At 37.0% G+C, this 18,651-nt stretch overlaps 1 protein-coding gene across 1 annotated transcript in view; it reads left to right on the forward strand.

Annotated features, from left to right (window-relative positions):
• dlp (glypican dally-like) overlaps positions 1–18,651 on the forward strand; it is a 97,236-nt gene that overhangs the window by 73,965 nt on the left and 4,620 nt on the right. Inside the window, exons 3-10 of the mRNA XM_073079460.1 lie at positions 5,034–5,157; positions 5,554–5,664; positions 11,222–11,378; positions 14,897–15,059; positions 15,499–16,080; positions 16,691–16,844; positions 17,511–17,677; positions 18,127–18,273. Coding sequence (XP_072935561.1) covers positions 5,034–5,157; positions 5,554–5,664; positions 11,222–11,378; positions 14,897–15,059; positions 15,499–16,080; positions 16,691–16,844; positions 17,511–17,677; positions 18,127–18,273 — 1,605 coding nt within the window. The remainder of the gene's footprint in view (positions 1–5,033; positions 5,158–5,553; positions 5,665–11,221; positions 11,379–14,896; positions 15,060–15,498; positions 16,081–16,690; positions 16,845–17,510; positions 17,678–18,126; positions 18,274–18,651) is intronic.

Below are 18,651 nucleotides of genomic sequence, written 5' to 3' on the forward strand. Positions count from 1 at the left end.
TGGTCGAAAATAGTGATAGTGATTTTGTTTTAGATGCTAGAATTTTTCCTGATGCTGTTATGATGACATTAACTCTGACTGTTTTTTACTATAAATCGGAAGTGTAAAGATGAGTGTAAAGATGAGAATAATTCTAAATTGCTTCTTAAAGAAAGTAACGCATCCATAACAATAACCTGAAGAATGGCAATTCTGTACGTAATAACTTATTATTAGGACCGATCTCTTCCAGACTAACTTAGTATATAGAATTAGGATAGAATAACAAGGAAAGATAAAGAGTTCGATCCCACGAATCGAAAATAACATCATATTTCAAGAGGAGTGAATCACACGCAAGAATATTCATTATTGAAATTGCTTTCAGCATCATTTCCCAATTCGTCGAAATTGACTTCTCAGAAAGATTTTCTCGTTATATTTCCCGGGAACGCGTCGTTTTCCTTATACCATTTTCTTATAATCCCATTTTCGCGAAATAAGAGTTCTTAAATTTTCAAAGTGTATTTTCATATGACGTATTCATATGTTTCACAATAAAATACAACGTCTTGAGAAAACCCATTTGCCTATTAGTGATTAAGAAACACGCTAAAAATAAATCGTCGTGGAATTTGATATCTTTACAAAAACATACTGACGCACATACAATGCATGTAACACTGGATTTCTCTTTTAATATCTTGTTCGAGTGTGATAATAGATGGCGTTGTAAGTCCTTAAACTTACGATTTTATTATCCAGTGCACTTTACATCAAACCGCATACGCATTCGCTATAAACCTGTCATTATCTGTATACATACTGTGTACATAATCGCGTATTAGCCACCTGTAATAGAAACTGTTATTGTCACGCAATCTGCTTGATTCACAACAAAGTAACTTGCTCATCACGTTACGATACTTTACATCTATTAAATGGTCCATGACTTCACGATTGTTTGTTTGTAAGTCGTCATTAACCGCTACTTGTTTTTCTGCGACATGTTTGAGTCGTAAATGCTTATAATCCGTAATAAATATGTCATTCAAGTCAATTGTATTGTAACTTATATATACAGAATTGTAACGAAGTTGGTTTTAAAGACAGTCTTAACGTCATGTTAAGACTGTCTTTAAAACCAACTTTCATTTTCAAATAACCGAACAACACATTGTTCGGTTATTTCTTACACACATATGAGATTTGTTTTGTTGTATCTAAGAACATAGACGAGTTTTGAAGTGTTAATTATCGAAAGACAATAATCTACTTTGGACAATTTTAATAATTTTAAAGTAACACGCCAAACAAAAACTTCACGACATATTGGTAAGGTCAAATTTATATTAGTGTGCGTCAGAAGATTTTTTTATGGAGATTGTTATGGGAAAATAAAAGTGTGACACTCATTTTATTTAGTAATAAATAAAATAAAATAGAGTTTACACTGAAAACTTTTTCATCACAATTCTTACATCAATGAATATATTAACATAGTCATTACGAAGATTCGGCTTTTTAAATTCTATGTTATAGAAAAATCGTAGCATATTGATGAAACTATTTTATAACTACAGTCAGTTGAAGTTCACACTGCACCGCGGTCACTGCGTGTGGTATTCCGTAGATTAAGCAGTGGATTAAACCCTTATCTGTGCCCTGCGGCCAACGACCGGCATCGTTTGAGATAAACGCGTTACTACAAATAAGCTGATGTGTTTTACTTTGAAATGTAGAACTTAATAGGATATTCCTTGCTACAAATATAGCGTTTAACTTTGAACTAAAGAACCACATAGGATATAATTACCCTTGGATCCCTTTTTACACGCTTTTTATTAGCTTCACCTGTATGTTTGTTTGTATGTTTGTAACCGACTTCTTTGGGCGCGATTTTGACCCACTTTAAACGGCCAGATTTCGTTCAAACTTTGTAGATTTATTGAGGACCGATGAAAATACACGATTTTAATAATTTTGTACCATTGTCCTTATCAATATCCTCAGGATTAAGGATTTTCGAGGCGAGAGAAAGCGCCTTATGGAGCGTTCAGGCAAAGTTACTAGATTGATTTTTAGCTTTGGAAAATAATAATATTATTTCCCTATAACTCAAATGTACTGAAACATATGTATAATGCCATCTTGTAGAATGATTTTTAGGATTCCGTACTCAAAGGATAAAACGAAACCCTCCGCTGTCTGTTCTTGAGTCACAGGGCTTTATCTCTTAAACCGTAATAGATAGACACTTGATTTTTTTACAAACGATGCATGATGGTGGTCGCTATAACAACAAATACTAAAAATAATAAAATAAATATAGTTTAAAAAACTAAAAAACACGCTTTTATGTTAAAATCAACTAAAAAGCAAAAAATAATCTTCAATCTAGGAATCAATTAAGGAACAGTAAATAGTATAATTGTGGAAAAAGTGTGGGGCGCTTTTCGAACCTGATAAATGGAGCACCCCACGCTTTTTCCACAATGATACTATTTACTGTTCCTTAATTGATTCCTAGATTGAAGATTATTTTTTGCTTTTTAGTTGATTTTAACATAAAAGCGTGTTTTTTAGTTTTTTAAACTATATTTATTTCGCTAAAAATCGCAGTTATGCGCCAAAATTGTATATCTTGTGTGAATAGTCTTGATAATTTTGGGTTTTCTAAATCATTATCAAATACGTAGAGTGAAACGCTTAATTTCTTTTTTACCTTCCAAGGTAATCTGAACCCAATCAATGATGTCATTGGTTTATATATATCCTCTTTCAGGTTCTCTATATCACCTTACGAGATCATTCCATAAAATCAAAATCTTATTATAATTTGCTGATACGTTAAAATATTGCGTAGTTACGACATAATTAGACACACTTAAATCTACACGATTAAAAGAAGCTTCATTATTATACATCTTAGCTATTGTTCCAAGACTTCTTGTTCCAGGACTTCTAGCACAGTATAAGGATCTATATTTCTACTGTACTTCTAGTTTTAAGTGTGTTGTTGTCGTGTATCTCAATTCTCAAACATTTAACCCGCCCAAGTGGCATTTCACACTTAGCGATCGTGACGTTTACGGCGGTGTCACGGTCAATGGTCGCCTGCGCCACTGTTTCAAGAACGCGTTCATTCATCTCTCGGCTTTCAGTAATCATGTTTGAACGAACCTGTAGTACTTCACTTTTCACGTTTGATATTAGATAACGCATTTAATGAAAATTGAAGTGCTTTATTGATATTTTTTAAATTGTAATTGTCAAAAATAGGTTTGGCAACGTGTGTAGTTGACTTTAGGTGGTTTACAAAGTGATGCAATGTTGGGCGTGTATGGAATTTGTATGGGTGATCGCTAATGATTAAATATCATATAAGCTCCCTTGCTTCCGGAGGGCGGCAGTGACCACTTACCATCAAGTGGACTGCATGCTTGTTTGTTAATTAATCTTATGAAATAAGAAATGCGTGGATAAATGATATTCAGGTCTCTCCCAACTGTGAAAATAACCAGTGCCCAGCAATGAGATGGAAGAAAGGTATCACCAACTAATTGCTGTCCCAAATGTCTGGGCCCGGGTCTCATCTCAGAATGAGAAGGATTAGGCCATAGTCCATCGGCCAGCGCAAGTGCGTAAAGAGTATGCAGGTTTCCTCACGATATTTTCCTTCACCTTTTAAGCAAGTGGTAATTAATTTCTTATACGCACATAACTTTGAAAATCAGAGGTGCGTGTCTGGAGTTTTAAACCTCGGACCCCCGCGATCCAGAGGCCGAGTTTCTTAACAACTAAGCTGTCACTTCTAAGGCATAGGTTGGTACGTCATTTTGATAAAGGTGACTCAATACTTTTTCAGTTTTTCTTACTGAGAGGCCTATCTTAGGCTTTGAACCTAGTTTTCCTCATGCGGTCATTTAATTATGACTAACCAACAAGTAAATCATGACAATCCATTTATTATTTTGAATGGCTTTGTTGCGGTTAATAAGAATGTATTTATTTTCCTGTTTTGATTATTCGACTTAATGGCGCCTATTGATTTAATGAAAGGAAAATTCATATACCTCCATTAATATGATAAGAGAAGAATTATCATGAACCCATTTCTGTCTACGGACTTGCATCTCTACCTAGAGTTAAAAAGATTTTAGCCGTGACCCGATTCAAACTGATTCAAACAAATATTTTAATTATTAAATATAAGAATGTAACACACATTTAAATAATGGACAATAAAGTTTATTTTTATTTAGTATATAAGTTATCTTATTCAAAAAAACATACAAAGAGGAGAGGTTTTGAAAGTAGAGCAGAATTATTTTCATACTTTTCATATTATTTCTTGTAATTATAAAGAGCACGATTTTTTTAACTGAGTACTTGGGTATATTTGTACAACACATGTTCCTCGCCATTACAGTCTACGTTTAAGTTATAAAAGCATAGTTACGTACAAAAGGTTATTAACAGCGTGCAACATTGTTTGTTTACGTAGTTTGCTCGCCGCTGCCGTAATAGAATGAAAATATCGCTTTTATGGCAAAATTTACTTTAGCTTCCTCAGCCAGACTTTGTGGACGTTGTAAAGATGCTTAATACGGCTATGCGTCACTAAATAAGCAGTAATAGCCGTGTTGTTGCGTCGTATGTCGTATCGTATGGTTAGAGTCGATTTGTGAGTAAAGGATTTATTTTAATGCAAGCGAAGCTAGTAAACGAGCTATCCACCTGATAGTGAATGTTATTGTCTACGGATATTCGTGATTAAAACGTAGTATTATCTAATTCTAATCTGATATTGAACCATTAACAGTAAAATCTTCAGAAATAAGTTAGAATTTAGAATGGATGGTGTAGGTACGTGCTAGAGCCTGCTATGCTCTTGAGAACTAAGACTGCTTCTTGCTCCTGCTTACCTTTTAAACTAAAACTCAAAAGTTATAAGCAGTTACTTTACGGCAGAAGTAGACGGCACAGTCAAACCACTAAATGTATTACCAACTTAATGAACGTAATTAGCAAATCAATTTGATTGTTCACAGAATTCTTCCGGAAGCTGTTGCAGCTGTCGCGAGAAGAGTTCCACGCTATGTTCAAGCGCACGTACGGGATCATCTACGAACAGCACTCGTATGTCTTCGAGCAGCTCTTCGAACAGCTGGAGAGGTGGGTTGTAGCTAATTTGTACATCTTTGCTTATGGCTAAGTGATGAGACACAAGACGGTACAGAATGGGACGGGTTGAAACGTGATGAGATGAGAGGAAGCGAAACGAAACATGACATGATGAAATTAAATAAAATAAAACAAAGCTAATAGTGGTCGTAGTTAAAAGCTACATAACACATTTATTATAATAAGACACAGTATATTACACAGTAAATATTCTAATCTAATGTTATGAAATCAATTTCGAGCAGATATTAAAATTATGAATTTTATAGTTTTTGGGTCTGTGAATTTGAATCTCCTCGTCTTTGTATGTGCCCGTAGCACCCACAAGAAATCTTATTATGAGTATAGTGAGCTAATATATAATCTAATATGTTAATTTGCATCCAGGTACTACACTCGCGGCGACACCAACTTCGACGAGATGATGGACAGCTTCTTCAGCATCCTGTACCAGAAAATGTTCACAGTCCTCAACTCGCAGTACAACTTTGATGAGAAGTGAGTTCTTTTCCTTTCTTAAAATAAGTGATGAAACAACATTAATGCTTAAATATTTTTCTTGAGAAAGCGAAAGAAAGAGCGAGATGAAAATTGAACTGCCACCATTTTGAATTACAATCTTCTTTTATCAATTTACTTGCCTATTAGAAATTAGTATTGATTTGCTTAGCGGCAAAGGAAAATATCGTACATGTCGTGAGAGTTGCGTAAAAAAAAAAATTAAAGGTGTTTAGTCTAACACATTACCAGTATTGAGGACTATAGCCGAAGTCATTCTTATTTTGTAAAAAGATCGATTGTTTAATAATAATTAATAATGGTAGTTTGTTGACTTTAAAAAAATATTCTATATGTATCAATTTTGAATAAATGAGATTTGAATTTGAATTTGAATTTAATTGATTGATTATCATCAATCCATGATGACAATCATTATGATACATACAACATGAAAAACACGTGTATCTTTAATAACATATCAGGATCATCCATTATAGCAATATTAATAATTTATAAGCTGTTCTATTGTATTCATCGTGAGCTCCCATCGCATGGAAATGTTTAAAGTGCACGTTAAGGCAATCACATTGTCAGCGCTAATGTGTGATAAATTGTTTAGGGAAGTTTGTGGCACGCGATTCTACCGTGAAAGGCTTTAGAACATATTGGGTACCTACGTACGTATAAGGATGGTTATTTAAGAGCTTTCTACGATTCTTGTGTGAGAATTTATACACATAAATCAATGTAGATTTGTCTACAATTCAATAAATATTACTCGTAAGATATTAGGTACCTACATACGCTTATAAGGACATAGGTTATTTGAGAGCTTTCTACGATTCTTCTGTGGAAATTTAGACACGTAAATAAAAGTAAAGGATTTGTCTTCAATTCAATAAATGTTTATCAAAACAGTTAACTTATATTGACTAAATTTGACTTTGCACAAAGTTTTATAGGCAACTTTACTACAAAAAAATAAAAAAAAATCGTTATGATAATAAACGATATGAATTTAACGTTTTGGTTAATGATTTAAGTAAAAATCATTTATGAAAATACGAGTATGTAGGCACCTAGCTATACCTTTAAATGAAATATGACCGAGTTCCGAGAAAAAACATATTTTCTCTGAAAGTCGGTTAAATGTATTTTATTCGAGTAGTTTAACAGAATAAAATAAGGCCATATTTTTTGTACAGCAGTAATTAAAAGTTGTATTTAGTGCGGTTCCAAGTAAAACCTAAGTAAAACCCTCAGGAGGTCGTCGACCCTGATTATGCCGCGCGAGAATTTTTAAAGACCTCTTTGACATGCAAATGAGTACCCACGATGTTTAATATCACTCTTATTTTACAAAGTAGTATAATTTTGTATGATGATACTATGTATGATGTCTATGTACCTATGCTTCTAGAGCTGTAGAATAGGTGCCTGGCGCATCACTATTATTGTGAAGTTAATTTTCAATTGATAGAACACTTTTTCTGTCGCGCGAGTTGACGCCTGCACGCGCGATCCACTCGCCCGCGCGCTGTGTGCATTATATCGTGTCATTCGCATATGCACACGGGTCGCAAAGAAACTGTAGTGAATAAATTCTTGCCTGCGTGTTTATACGCCGCACGCCTCCCATTTGCATCTTATATTTCATACGCATATGCATATTTGCTGTGAAGATAGTATATGTCAGCGTGCGTTCATGTGTGCGTTTGGGACGCGCGTGCGGGCATTAACACGTGCGATAGGAAAAGTGTAATTAAAAGTGTATCTAGCTTTCTGCACAATCGAATAATTTGAATATTGTGCTATAGGGATACATATATTTAAAATTATCAAATCGATTAAAAAAATCACAGATAAAAAGCTGCACCTGCTCCAAAGATATTAAGACAATGTATGCAATTGTTGAATATCTTAAACTTTCCCTGAGTAAAGCTATACTCTGAATCTAAGTCCATTGGGTGGTCGAATTACATGCCCGTGAGTGCCATGAGCAGCACTTAGTCTTGAATATTAATATAATTCATTTCTGGGAGGCCGGAGTGACAAATCGATGGTCCAAACCGCAGCTCCGCACCTGCCCTATCCGACAAATGGTCGCAGGTGCACTGCCACCCCGACATTGACATATATTTTGTTATTAATTGACAGTCAACACAGCTATATATAAAAAAACAATAGGCGGTCCTTTGACAGTTTAAATTACAAAGGATATTTATTTTAAAACCGGAATGCAATCTACCTGATGGTTACTTCGAATAAAGAATCCTAACTGAAAGCTGTTATAGGATTTAAGATGTGGTGATTTTTTACAATATTGTAGTAGTAAAAGAGCATGAAGGTCTCCTGATTACTGGTCACTGCCGCCCATAGAAATCTATAGCCAACTTCAAATTCTGTTAAGCACTTAAATTGAAAGTCAGATGTGCGTGCCTAAGATTTGAACCTTGGATCAGTTACCACTGTTATAACGCTTTAGTACAACAAATACACCACGAATAGAGAACCTTTCTTCTTTGGGAAGTTAGTTAAAAACAAACCAAATCTAACATTAACAACACCGAAGCAACAAAGAATAATTTCGTAATGTAACGTTAGCTTTCGGTACAATAACATTAAATTGTTTCGGTTACTTCAAAGGCACTTTTGGACCATCCATTTCCATCAGGCTGAGTGGTACAGCACTCAGATGCAATGCAAGATGAAAAAGCACCTAGAGAGGTTTTCCTTTGCGCTGTTTGCGTATGAAGAACGGTACAGAAACGTGTTACTTATTTGACAGTTTTCAAAAATTCCAAGAATGCCTTTCTTTCCATGAAATTTTAGAATTTTCTTTTTATAATCGACATACCCAACTAGGTAGATATATGTATTATACGATAGATAAACGATAATTTTCTTGACAATAAGTTAATTGTTATTCCCTACCCTAAGTAACCTATCATAATCATAACTCAATATACTTATAGTATTATACTTTAATCTGGTCGGATAAAGTAAATATATTAATGTAGATATCTACATTAAAATAAGAATCACAGCAGATCCAGAGTTATCGACAAACAAAAAGATTTAGTTTAATAGTAGGTACATTTAAAAGACTTTAAAGAAAATGTAGTGCAAATTTTGCAGCCAAAGGAGTATAAGAAAGTCCGAATAAGATTAACGATAAATAACAGTCAGAGTGTTTGTGCTAAGTCTAGACTATCTATCGTCATAAAGAAAAGTCTTTGACTTGTATGCACACAAGACAAAGCATTAGAAATATTACATGGACTGGTATTAATTTGATTGTTTACGAATGTGTTGTCTTCATAAACAATAGCGTATCCCAATAACTATAACCAAGACAACTTTCATCTCTCACAGAAATTCGTTCTCTATTTGTTCCCGTGACAAAACCCAAAATTGTGTAAAGTCGTGAAGTACTGATACCTCATGATGGTTTCTGGACCGCGTGAGATCAATACCATCTCGTGCACAGAAATATAGATCCAATTACAATGTGACACGAGTGTAAATGGCGTACAATGCGAGATGTAATCAACATAAGGGAGGTAGCACATGTGCGACTGTGAGCTAGTATACGTGCGACTATTTGTGCCTGTCAGCCGCCCGTCGACAGTCGCTGTCGACGGGCGGTGGAAGTCGAAGACGCCCTGTGACAGTCGGCGACTATCATCTGCTGAGTGCTGTCGCAGCGTGTCGTCTTAACCGTGTTTGATCGTCAGTTGTTGACGACGTGTTTTATATCGTTCTTGCGTTTTATGGCGAATGTACAAACATAAACACATACGCTTTCTATCCACACGGGTATGTTCGCACTATCAATCAATGTACGAGTTACATTAGGTAGGACTCAAATCCTGTTTGAGATTGATCATAAACATACAGTCCCTCACTGTAGTGATTTACAATCACGTAGATAGTCGGTGGTAGACGCTAACACAGTCGTCGTACCTCGGTGTGGATTGTCGCACGTGTATAAGCACCCTAGACGTGATGTAGAAATCACGTGTTAATGCGACACGAGAGCTTAGCACGCAAATGTGATAATTATGGTTTAGTGCCTCTTTGCGGTTTCATTGACATTAGAGAAAACTTAGATTATAAGATTGAAGTAGAAGGAGCTTTTATGTTAAACTAGTAGTGGCCGCGGATTCGCCTTTTAAAACAATAATACATATAACTGAAAAATTGTAAGTTTATTGGAATGATAGTGGCGCCATTAACTTTTAAATTGTAACTAAGTAAGTACCTACTTACTTTAATCGGTCCTAATAAAACAATATTAAATTACTATAGTACGCGTAAAACTGCTAGTCCGCTCTGAAGTTGTTGCGAGCAGCTGTAGTCATACAATTTGCTATGGCGAAGCGATTCATTTTTAACACGCTTTATTAGCTTGGGCTGTATGTATGTATTTAACAGAGTAACGGAATCTTTGAACCCGATTTCTATCCACTTTGAACGTTCGGGTTAATTTAAAATTTTGAAAAATTATCAAAAACCGATGACAATACACGATTTTAATAATTTTATTAAAGTAAAGAAGGAAAATCATACAAGATACGCGCGAAAAACATAACCCTTCCTTGGCAGTCCGGTAATTAGAATGACTTCGAATGCATTTATGCTTGAAACAACATTTTTATTTGTATTTAAAAATGTATTTCAGCATGGATGAATGAAAGTGAACCGATATAGAGTCCAATGCCACATTATAAGGATTTTGGCAAGTACCTACTCTGTATATTGTTGATTTTCTAAGTAGATAAATATTTTTACATTACACGCTCGTAAGGTGGTCCTTATCGTGGCTAACGTTCTTGCAATGAGTGTAATAATCTTCTCATCTCGGCATTACCCTAATATCAACGTTTTACCCACACACTTTCATTTACGTCTATAATACCTATGGATTTGTATTTGATGGCAAAGGTGTTTCAAATGAGGTTAATATTTTAATATTTTATATAATATCTAGGTTTGTACCTAGTAACAAACGAGCTGCCGTCCATCTGGTGTAGTTGGCTACTGCTACCCATGGATATTTATTAATCAGATTACATTAGATTCTTATCTCTGGTTAGTCCACTATTGAGGCCCATCTCCATGTCTCCCTTACCAGACATTTCGGAACACAGCAGCGCTCAACACTGCAGTTATTAGGCTGAAATAGGTATAGCGGGAGTCGTGCCATAAAGTGACCTACCACCTTCATATACGACTCTTGAGACTAATTCTAATGAGCCAGTAGAGCAGGCAGGGTTCCGTAGCTACTCTACTATCTCTCTATAAATGATCATCATCATCAACCAATTACTGTGGGACTTTAGGTAATGGGTGCTTGGCCCGGCTCTCCTCTCAGAATAAGAAGGATTAGGCCACAGTTCACCGCGCTAACCAAGTGCGAATAAGTAGACTTCACATTTGAAAACGTTTTTTTTAGATTTCTCAGATATACAGGTTTCCTCAAGACGTTTTCCTTTACAGTGATAATTAATTTCTAATAAATTTAGAAAACTAATGGTTAATTTTGTTCCAGATACCTGAAGTGTGTGAGCGAGCACATGCGCGACATCCAGCCGTTCGAGGACGTGCCGGCGAAGCTGTCGGTGCAGCTGCGGCGCGCCTTCGTCGCCACGCGCACCTTCCACAAGGCGCTGCGGTCTGGCGCTGATGTCGTCAAGAGTATGATGCTGGTATGATTTTTATATGAATTTCTTTTGACTTTTAATTGACTTTTAATTGATGTGAAGAAATTAAGCGATGAAGTGATGAAGAAATATAATGTTCTAGAACGCTCTTTGATCGTAGTGTAGAACCATGGGCAAAGCTTTTAATTTGTTAAGGTGGGAGGAGGATCAAACTAATGAAGGTCTGACATTATCCAGATCAACGGAAAAAATGGTTGTGTCGGGTATAAATAGTCTTTGAAAATGGCGTAATGGTTCTAAAATCTAAAGGTTCATCTATTTCATGAATTTTGTTTTCTGGTCTATGCTAAAAGAAAGAAGGGAGGAGGAGGAAACCCCGTAAACCGTATCTGTTATAAAGCAGAAATAGGTCGGGTCTTGATACTTAATTAGTCAAACGACGAACGTTCTACGAAATTTTAGAAACGGTGTTATGCCGTAAAGTTAAACTTCCAAATACTGTACAATTTACACATACTTTATACTTACTTTACGTACTTTAAGTGTCATCAACGACACTTCGTTTTTTCTCATAAGAGCCTACGACAAAAAAAGAAAAACCGCCGGAAAAAATAAGTTAAAAAAGCCAGAAACCGTCATGTCGAGCTGTCTAAACAAGCTAGAACAAGACTGCACTACTGGGAACAGCGATGGCAAATGTTTACACGGCAAACATTCACGACTCCGTTCTGAACTAAAATTCATTTCAGTGTTAGACACAAAAGGACAGAAGAGCTCTAAAAGAACAATTTGGCTAAGTGTGGCTTTCGCGAGGCACAATAGCGTACGAAAAGACTTGTAGGTGCTTTATATTGTTCTCGCGAGTCAAAAACATGTGGGTTGCTTCCTAAAATAATAAGGCAAACAACTTATATGGAGAACGTTACAAGTTGTGGAAAAATAAATATAACTCGGTCTTACATATTATTCTTGTTACAATTAAAAACTTTGTTGACATATAAAGTTTAGAGTTGGTAGAGTTCTTTGTAATTTGACTCTAGCGCCACTCAATTACTTTTTCTGACATATAAGCGCTGCTGTTTTCTGGTTTGATGTAAGTAATAAGCCAGAAACTCATATAGGTACAATCCGTTCAATCTTTGTTCTCAAATGTAATAAATCTGTTGGCGACCGTAGTTAGGCGTCAAATGTAGGATTGAGATTGATCACAGACATAAATTGACGGTAGTGACCTGTGACTTACCATCATGTGCAGTGAATGCTCGTTTGGTATTTACATGGTCTTGAATAAAGATTAACGGTTTCTTTCTAAAGAGCGTTCTTGTCTGTTTATCTACATTTGCTTTGATCTTACATTTACTCCTTTAGTTGTCGCATTTTCGACAAATCCTTTCTTATTTCCCTTCTACGAATTCAGGAATTCGTATGTGAATGTCAGTATTACAACTTCATTCAGTTTTCTCAACAATACTTTTTCTTTGATTATCAAGAAAACGTACCTACGGTACAGTATGGTGTGGAATATGGTAACATTATGCGTTTAGGCATGCGTGCAGCCTCCAATGCATATTTATGCATCCATGATCAAATGCCACTGCCGGTTTGGGCGCGCCACATTTAGAAGCGGATCACGCTTGCCATTGTGCTATCGTTTTGGCAAGCCGTTTGGCGGCCTGTTAGCCCAACATTTGCAAGTCAATTTGCATCTTAATTATTCTACAAAATGTTTAAATTTGTATTTGGCACACGTACAGAAATGTCGCTATAAAAAGCACGCGCACCTTTAAAATTTAAATAATTGTTTTTAAATGTTCATACTTATGGAGCCTAAAGGTTTTGCTATCGACACACAATCCTACAAATATACATCTAAAACACCTACAAAAGATATTTTAATATTGATATACGGGGAATCTATATCGGAATATTTTTTAACATCGGCACTTTTTATTGTAAAATCACATATATTAGCGGTAATCGCATGAAAATCCCTGTGTGGAATGACGACTACTGACCGAGTGAATCTAAAAATCCTCAAAAGACCGAAACTAACTTGCACTTTGTCACCAAGTCACGTTAGAGCAAATAGCTCTATTGTTCAAGAAATATTCAGATCCGATAAAAGTTTCATTCTCTACTACAGCAAATTCACGAACTTATTGTATTAAAATTTATTGTATTAAATTGTTCTGTTCTGTTGAATTGAATTCATCCTTATTCTCAGTAAATTCGGAACACACGCAGATCGAATCTTAGAATATCTGTCCTCTGAACGTGAGTCACGAGTAGGTACAGCGCTCCCGGCGCCGGATGACACATCCCATACTAATATTGTAATAATCATTTCAACACATGTCTAATGCGATTTTTTGTACCCACTGACCAATATGTCTTCGTACTGATTGTTGTTTAGGGTTGTGCATTTCAAATTTGTTTATTGAGTTAAATTGAAATTAGCTAATTTTTCAAGTTATTTTTTTTTGTAAACAGCATATGGACATTGGACATTTGTTAAACTATTTAATGGTGCACATGGAGCCATGGTGGTTTACAGTGCCGATACTTATAAAGCTCCATTTCAATATAATATTATTATTGGACTACTCTTAAAATGTTAGTAATGTAAGATACTTTCATATGAATTGTGAAAATTAGTCGAATATACTCCAAAACAGCATAGGTTTATATTCTACATAGCTTTTATTGCCACGTGTTACTCACATAGCTTCATATGTTTGTTTTTACTATTATATATTTACTTATTTTATAGTTTCTAAATGTGGCACAACCCTAAAATAATTTATTTCGCCATTTGTTCCTTAGTCGCCATTTGTTCTGATGTCACCTCTTATTTTTATTCCGAATGTGAAGCACAACCCTATAATACAATTTTATAGCTTGTTCCTGATGATGTCATCGTCTTGTGATAACCGCCTCTTGATTGTACTAATGTGCCGCCACATTCAGATATGGCAGTAATAGGCCGCGAGATGATTTACATCATTGACTAGAGTATGTTCACGAAATTTGATAGGTACTTTGCAGCGGCGTAATTATGGGCATCGCAATGATCCTGTTTTATTTTAAATCAAAATCAACAACAATTTATTTTTATTAATTAAAGTTAACAAAGGAAAAATCGTAATTATTATTCATGCATGTTTGGTATCAATCCCAGATAGGATTCAAGCCCTATCAGAGGTCAGATCTTTACCAGGAAGTACCTTTTTCTACTCGTGGGGTTTCGCCTTTACCGCATTGTTTAAATCCGTGATTTTGGAGTCACACTGCAATGAGGTCTAAACCTCTGCACCTATGTACAGATCTTTGGAATTACCTATCCATCATTCCCAAGATGCAGAAACGCTATGAGTTATGACACGAGGCTCTTCTAAAAAGGTGTAAAAAGAGCTCTCCTCCAAAGCCGGCGACGCATTGGCGACTCCTCTGGTGTTCCAAATGTCCATAGGCGACGGTGACTGTTTTCCATCAGGTAGCCCGTCTGCTCCATCGTTTACGTATAAAAATAATGTTAAATATATAAAAATATATATATCTTCCAGGTGGGAGTGAGCCAGGAGTGCGTGACAGCGTGGGCCAGGCTGCGCTACTGCGGCACGTGCGCCGGCGAGCAGCCGCCCGCCTGCAGCCGCTACTGCCACAACGTCATCCGCGGCTGTCTGCCCACGCACGCTGATCTCTCCGAGCAGTGGGACGCTTATGTTGGTGAGTTGATGTCTATGATACTCCTAGATTGGTAAGTAGGAGGGATGGTGGACTATTGTTGGTCGCTCCACTTGCAATGCCCTAGTGGTTGCAAGTTGCAACTATTCTTGAATTGAAAGTTGAAGAATAAAATACAACTTTCTTCATAAGCAAATTGACGATATTTAGCATTACTCTGTTTGTAGTAAGTGGGTGTTAAAAAGCTTTGCTAGTTTGTTTTTTTTTTTTTGGTAGGGCCCTACCAACATATCCCTATATGTTAGTCTTGTCAATCTTCATTTGACAAAGTAAATGTATGTTGCTAAACATTTGAGGTTGCAAATTTGAAGCCCAAATTTTGATACTTATAAGCTATACAATATGTGAATTAATATTTGGTGCTTAATGAATAGGGTATTTCGGATATTTTTTTAACAGTGCCATTATTTTACCATTCCAGACGCGGTCGAAAAGGTAGCTGACCGGCTGCTCGGACCGTTCAACATCGCGATGGTGGTCGAGCCCATCGACATCAAGATATCGGAAGCCATCATGAGCTTTCAGGAGCGCAACCAGGAGATCTCACAGAAGATATTCTCCGGCTGCGGCAAACCGGACCTGGGCGGCGGTGGCGGCGCCGGACCGTTCTTCGCGCCGGACCGGGCCCGCCGGTTCGCCCGCGCGATACCGGACTTCGACTGGTACCACAAGAACAACGACGTCGATGACTTCGAGATCGTAACGTCGTTCGAGAACCTCTACAGCACTGACGCGTCGCTGCTCAGCCTTCGATCGGAAGGTATAAGGAAAGCGACGGAAGAGTTAGCGGAACAAGCTAAATCCAGGGACAGATTCCTGCAGTACATGAGAGATAAGATGAGTTTAGTTGATTTTGAGGAGCACGAGAGGAGGAAACGAGACGCGGAGCCGGAGCCCGCGCCCGGCGGCGGCGAGATCGGCTTCAGGGCCTATGAGTTCGACGGCAAACGGGGATCTAAGAAGAAGAAACCCGCTGCCACCGCTAAAACTGAGGATGGACATGGTGAGTTAAAGTTAACAATTCTGTGTTCTTACACATATCCAATGTTAATTATTTAGTGATCAAATAACTTAAAAACGTGTAAAGAAAATGGTCGTCATTTATTTCATAGAATCTTCCCTTTAGTTGCCTTTATATTTCTCAAAATATATTTGCTGTATTGATATATGCCCGTTATTGATGATCAATTTATCCAATGATTTTTCTACCAAATATCGATGTTTGACAATTTTTTTATACTTTCGTACTTTTTTTTAGTTACTTTCTTATTCTTTAGATATTTTCATTTTTTATTTTTTATTCGATAACATTGGATAGATTGATAATTATTAATGACAAATAATAATGAACGCTGTCAAAGTAATATCCTTAGTTAGTAATAATTATAGTTTAAAAACTAGAAACCACGCTAAAATCGTGCAAGGAAAATCGTGTAATGTCATCAGTTCTTGAGAAGTGTTCCAAATTTTAAATCAAATGGACGATTCAAAGAGGGTAAAATTAATTTCAAAGATTTCGTTACATACATACAGGTCAACCTAAGAACGTGGTAAAAATGGATGGGTTGAAATTATTAAGCGTCGTCTCTAACGAGAATGTGGTAATATTCCAGGCGCGGAGTCGGGGCCGGCGCTGGAGCGGCTGGTGCGCGAGACGCGCGCGCGCGTGCGCGGCTCGCGGCGCTACTGGGCCGCGCTGCCCGCCGTGCTGTGCACCGCCGTCAGCGTCACCACCGCGCCTTGCTTCAACGGCACGCACGTCGCTAGGTAGGCTACTATTTGTTTGGTACTATCTTTTGCTCAAACAATTGAAATGTGAATGTCCCTATTTAATTATTCGGCTTGAAGGACCATTATGAGTGTACTTTGTTATTTTTTTGTATTGTTTAAGTTTTTATAATTTTATCACATAACATGTGATGATGAGGAAATTTGGTTCGAATGATTTTTTTACTTCTAAAATTTGTTAATGTGTCTATTTGATTAATGTATTTTATAAATACAATTATCATCGATAATATAAATACGTATGTACTAATCTTTATGTGTATATTCTAACATACCTAGTAGTTTATGCATATTATTAATTCAGAAATTTTCATAGTGGTAGATTAAGACACATTTTGAAAAAATTCAGGCGGTAGTAAATGTCGGCTGATGGCCCAGGGTTCAGCTCATGGTTTTTATATTTATACCTAAACGACGAGGCAGACGGGCTACCTGATGGAAAGCAGTCACACTCGTTTATTTGCAACACCAGAGGAGTCGCCAATGCATCGCCGGCTTTAGAGAGGTCTTTTTACATCTTTTTCAAGAGCCCCATGTCATAGCGCTCCGTGATGTATGAAACAGAAGTCTTATAGAGAACGCAACTGTCCTTTTTCCCTCGCATTGTAACCTTGAGCAGTACATAATAAACGCAATCCCCCGCAGCTACACGGCGATCGCAGCGGGCGACGGCAGCGCGGCGCTGGCGTCCAACCCGGAGGTGCGCGCGCCGCCCGCCGCCGCCGCGCGCGCGCCGCTCGACGCCCTGCGCGGACTCACCGCGAGGCTCAAGGACGCGTACAACGGCGTCGAGGTGCAGTGGAAGGACTCTGGTGAGCTTTACTTATATTCATTAGACGATAACACTAATCGAAACACGTACGAACTAACGTATCAAGAACACGAGCGTTGTAATACGGTCGCGTTTATAAAAGTCGAATCTCGGCCGCTCGCCCATTTACGTTCAAAGTTTAATTATTAAATGGTAACTTATTTAAATTAACGACAGTATAGTACTTAAAATTCGCAGCTCTAATTTTTCGTAATTAATTTTATTTTATTATTATAACATTCTATTTCTTTTTATTATGCACATAATTTTTATAGAAACTTATATACATACTTGCAAGTTCTAAAAAAATTGATAAATGTATTAAATAATTAAGAAAATTACGCCCTAAAACTTAGTAAAAGATTTATTATTTAAAAGAAATAAAAAGAAATCTGTTAACCAATCTTAGAGTATTTCATCAAAGTATAGCAATATATTTTACCCCAACAGCAGACGATCAGCAGCTAGCAGCGGCTTCGCAAATGGACTTCGTGGACACCGCGGGCTCGGGCTCGGGCTCTGGGGACGACCTCGACGACACCGAGGACCTGCCTGATGATGACGAGGACAAGGACAACGGCAATGACTACCCTGAGGGTATGTATAGTTTTTTATGTTTTGCTTAATAGTAACAATGTTATGCGCTATTGTATTTTGAGTATACCTCCTAATTGGAAGGAAGTCATAAACTAGATATATAACTACTTCCTTACAGTGTTTTATTTCAAGCACCTGCCCTGTTATAATGCATGTGCCATGTTAGGTATTTTTTTATATTATAGGAGTAGCAAACGAGCATGCAGTCCAGATGATGGTAAGTGGCTACTACCGCCCATGGACATCTGTAATCAACCCAAAATTGGATTAGATATTCCTACCTGAGGTCGGCCACAGATGCGCTGTTACACCTGAGGACTTAGCTGGAACGCCTCGGAAAAGTATGTCTCCCTTACCACACCCTTCCAACCAAAACAC

Source organism: Epargyreus clarus, unplaced genomic scaffold (assembly GCF_041222505.1).
Source record: "Epargyreus clarus isolate Ecla_fem2 unplaced genomic scaffold, WU_Ecla_fem_2.2 ptg000014l, whole genome shotgun sequence".
NCBI lineage: Eukaryota > Metazoa > Arthropoda > Insecta > Lepidoptera > Hesperiidae > Epargyreus > Epargyreus clarus.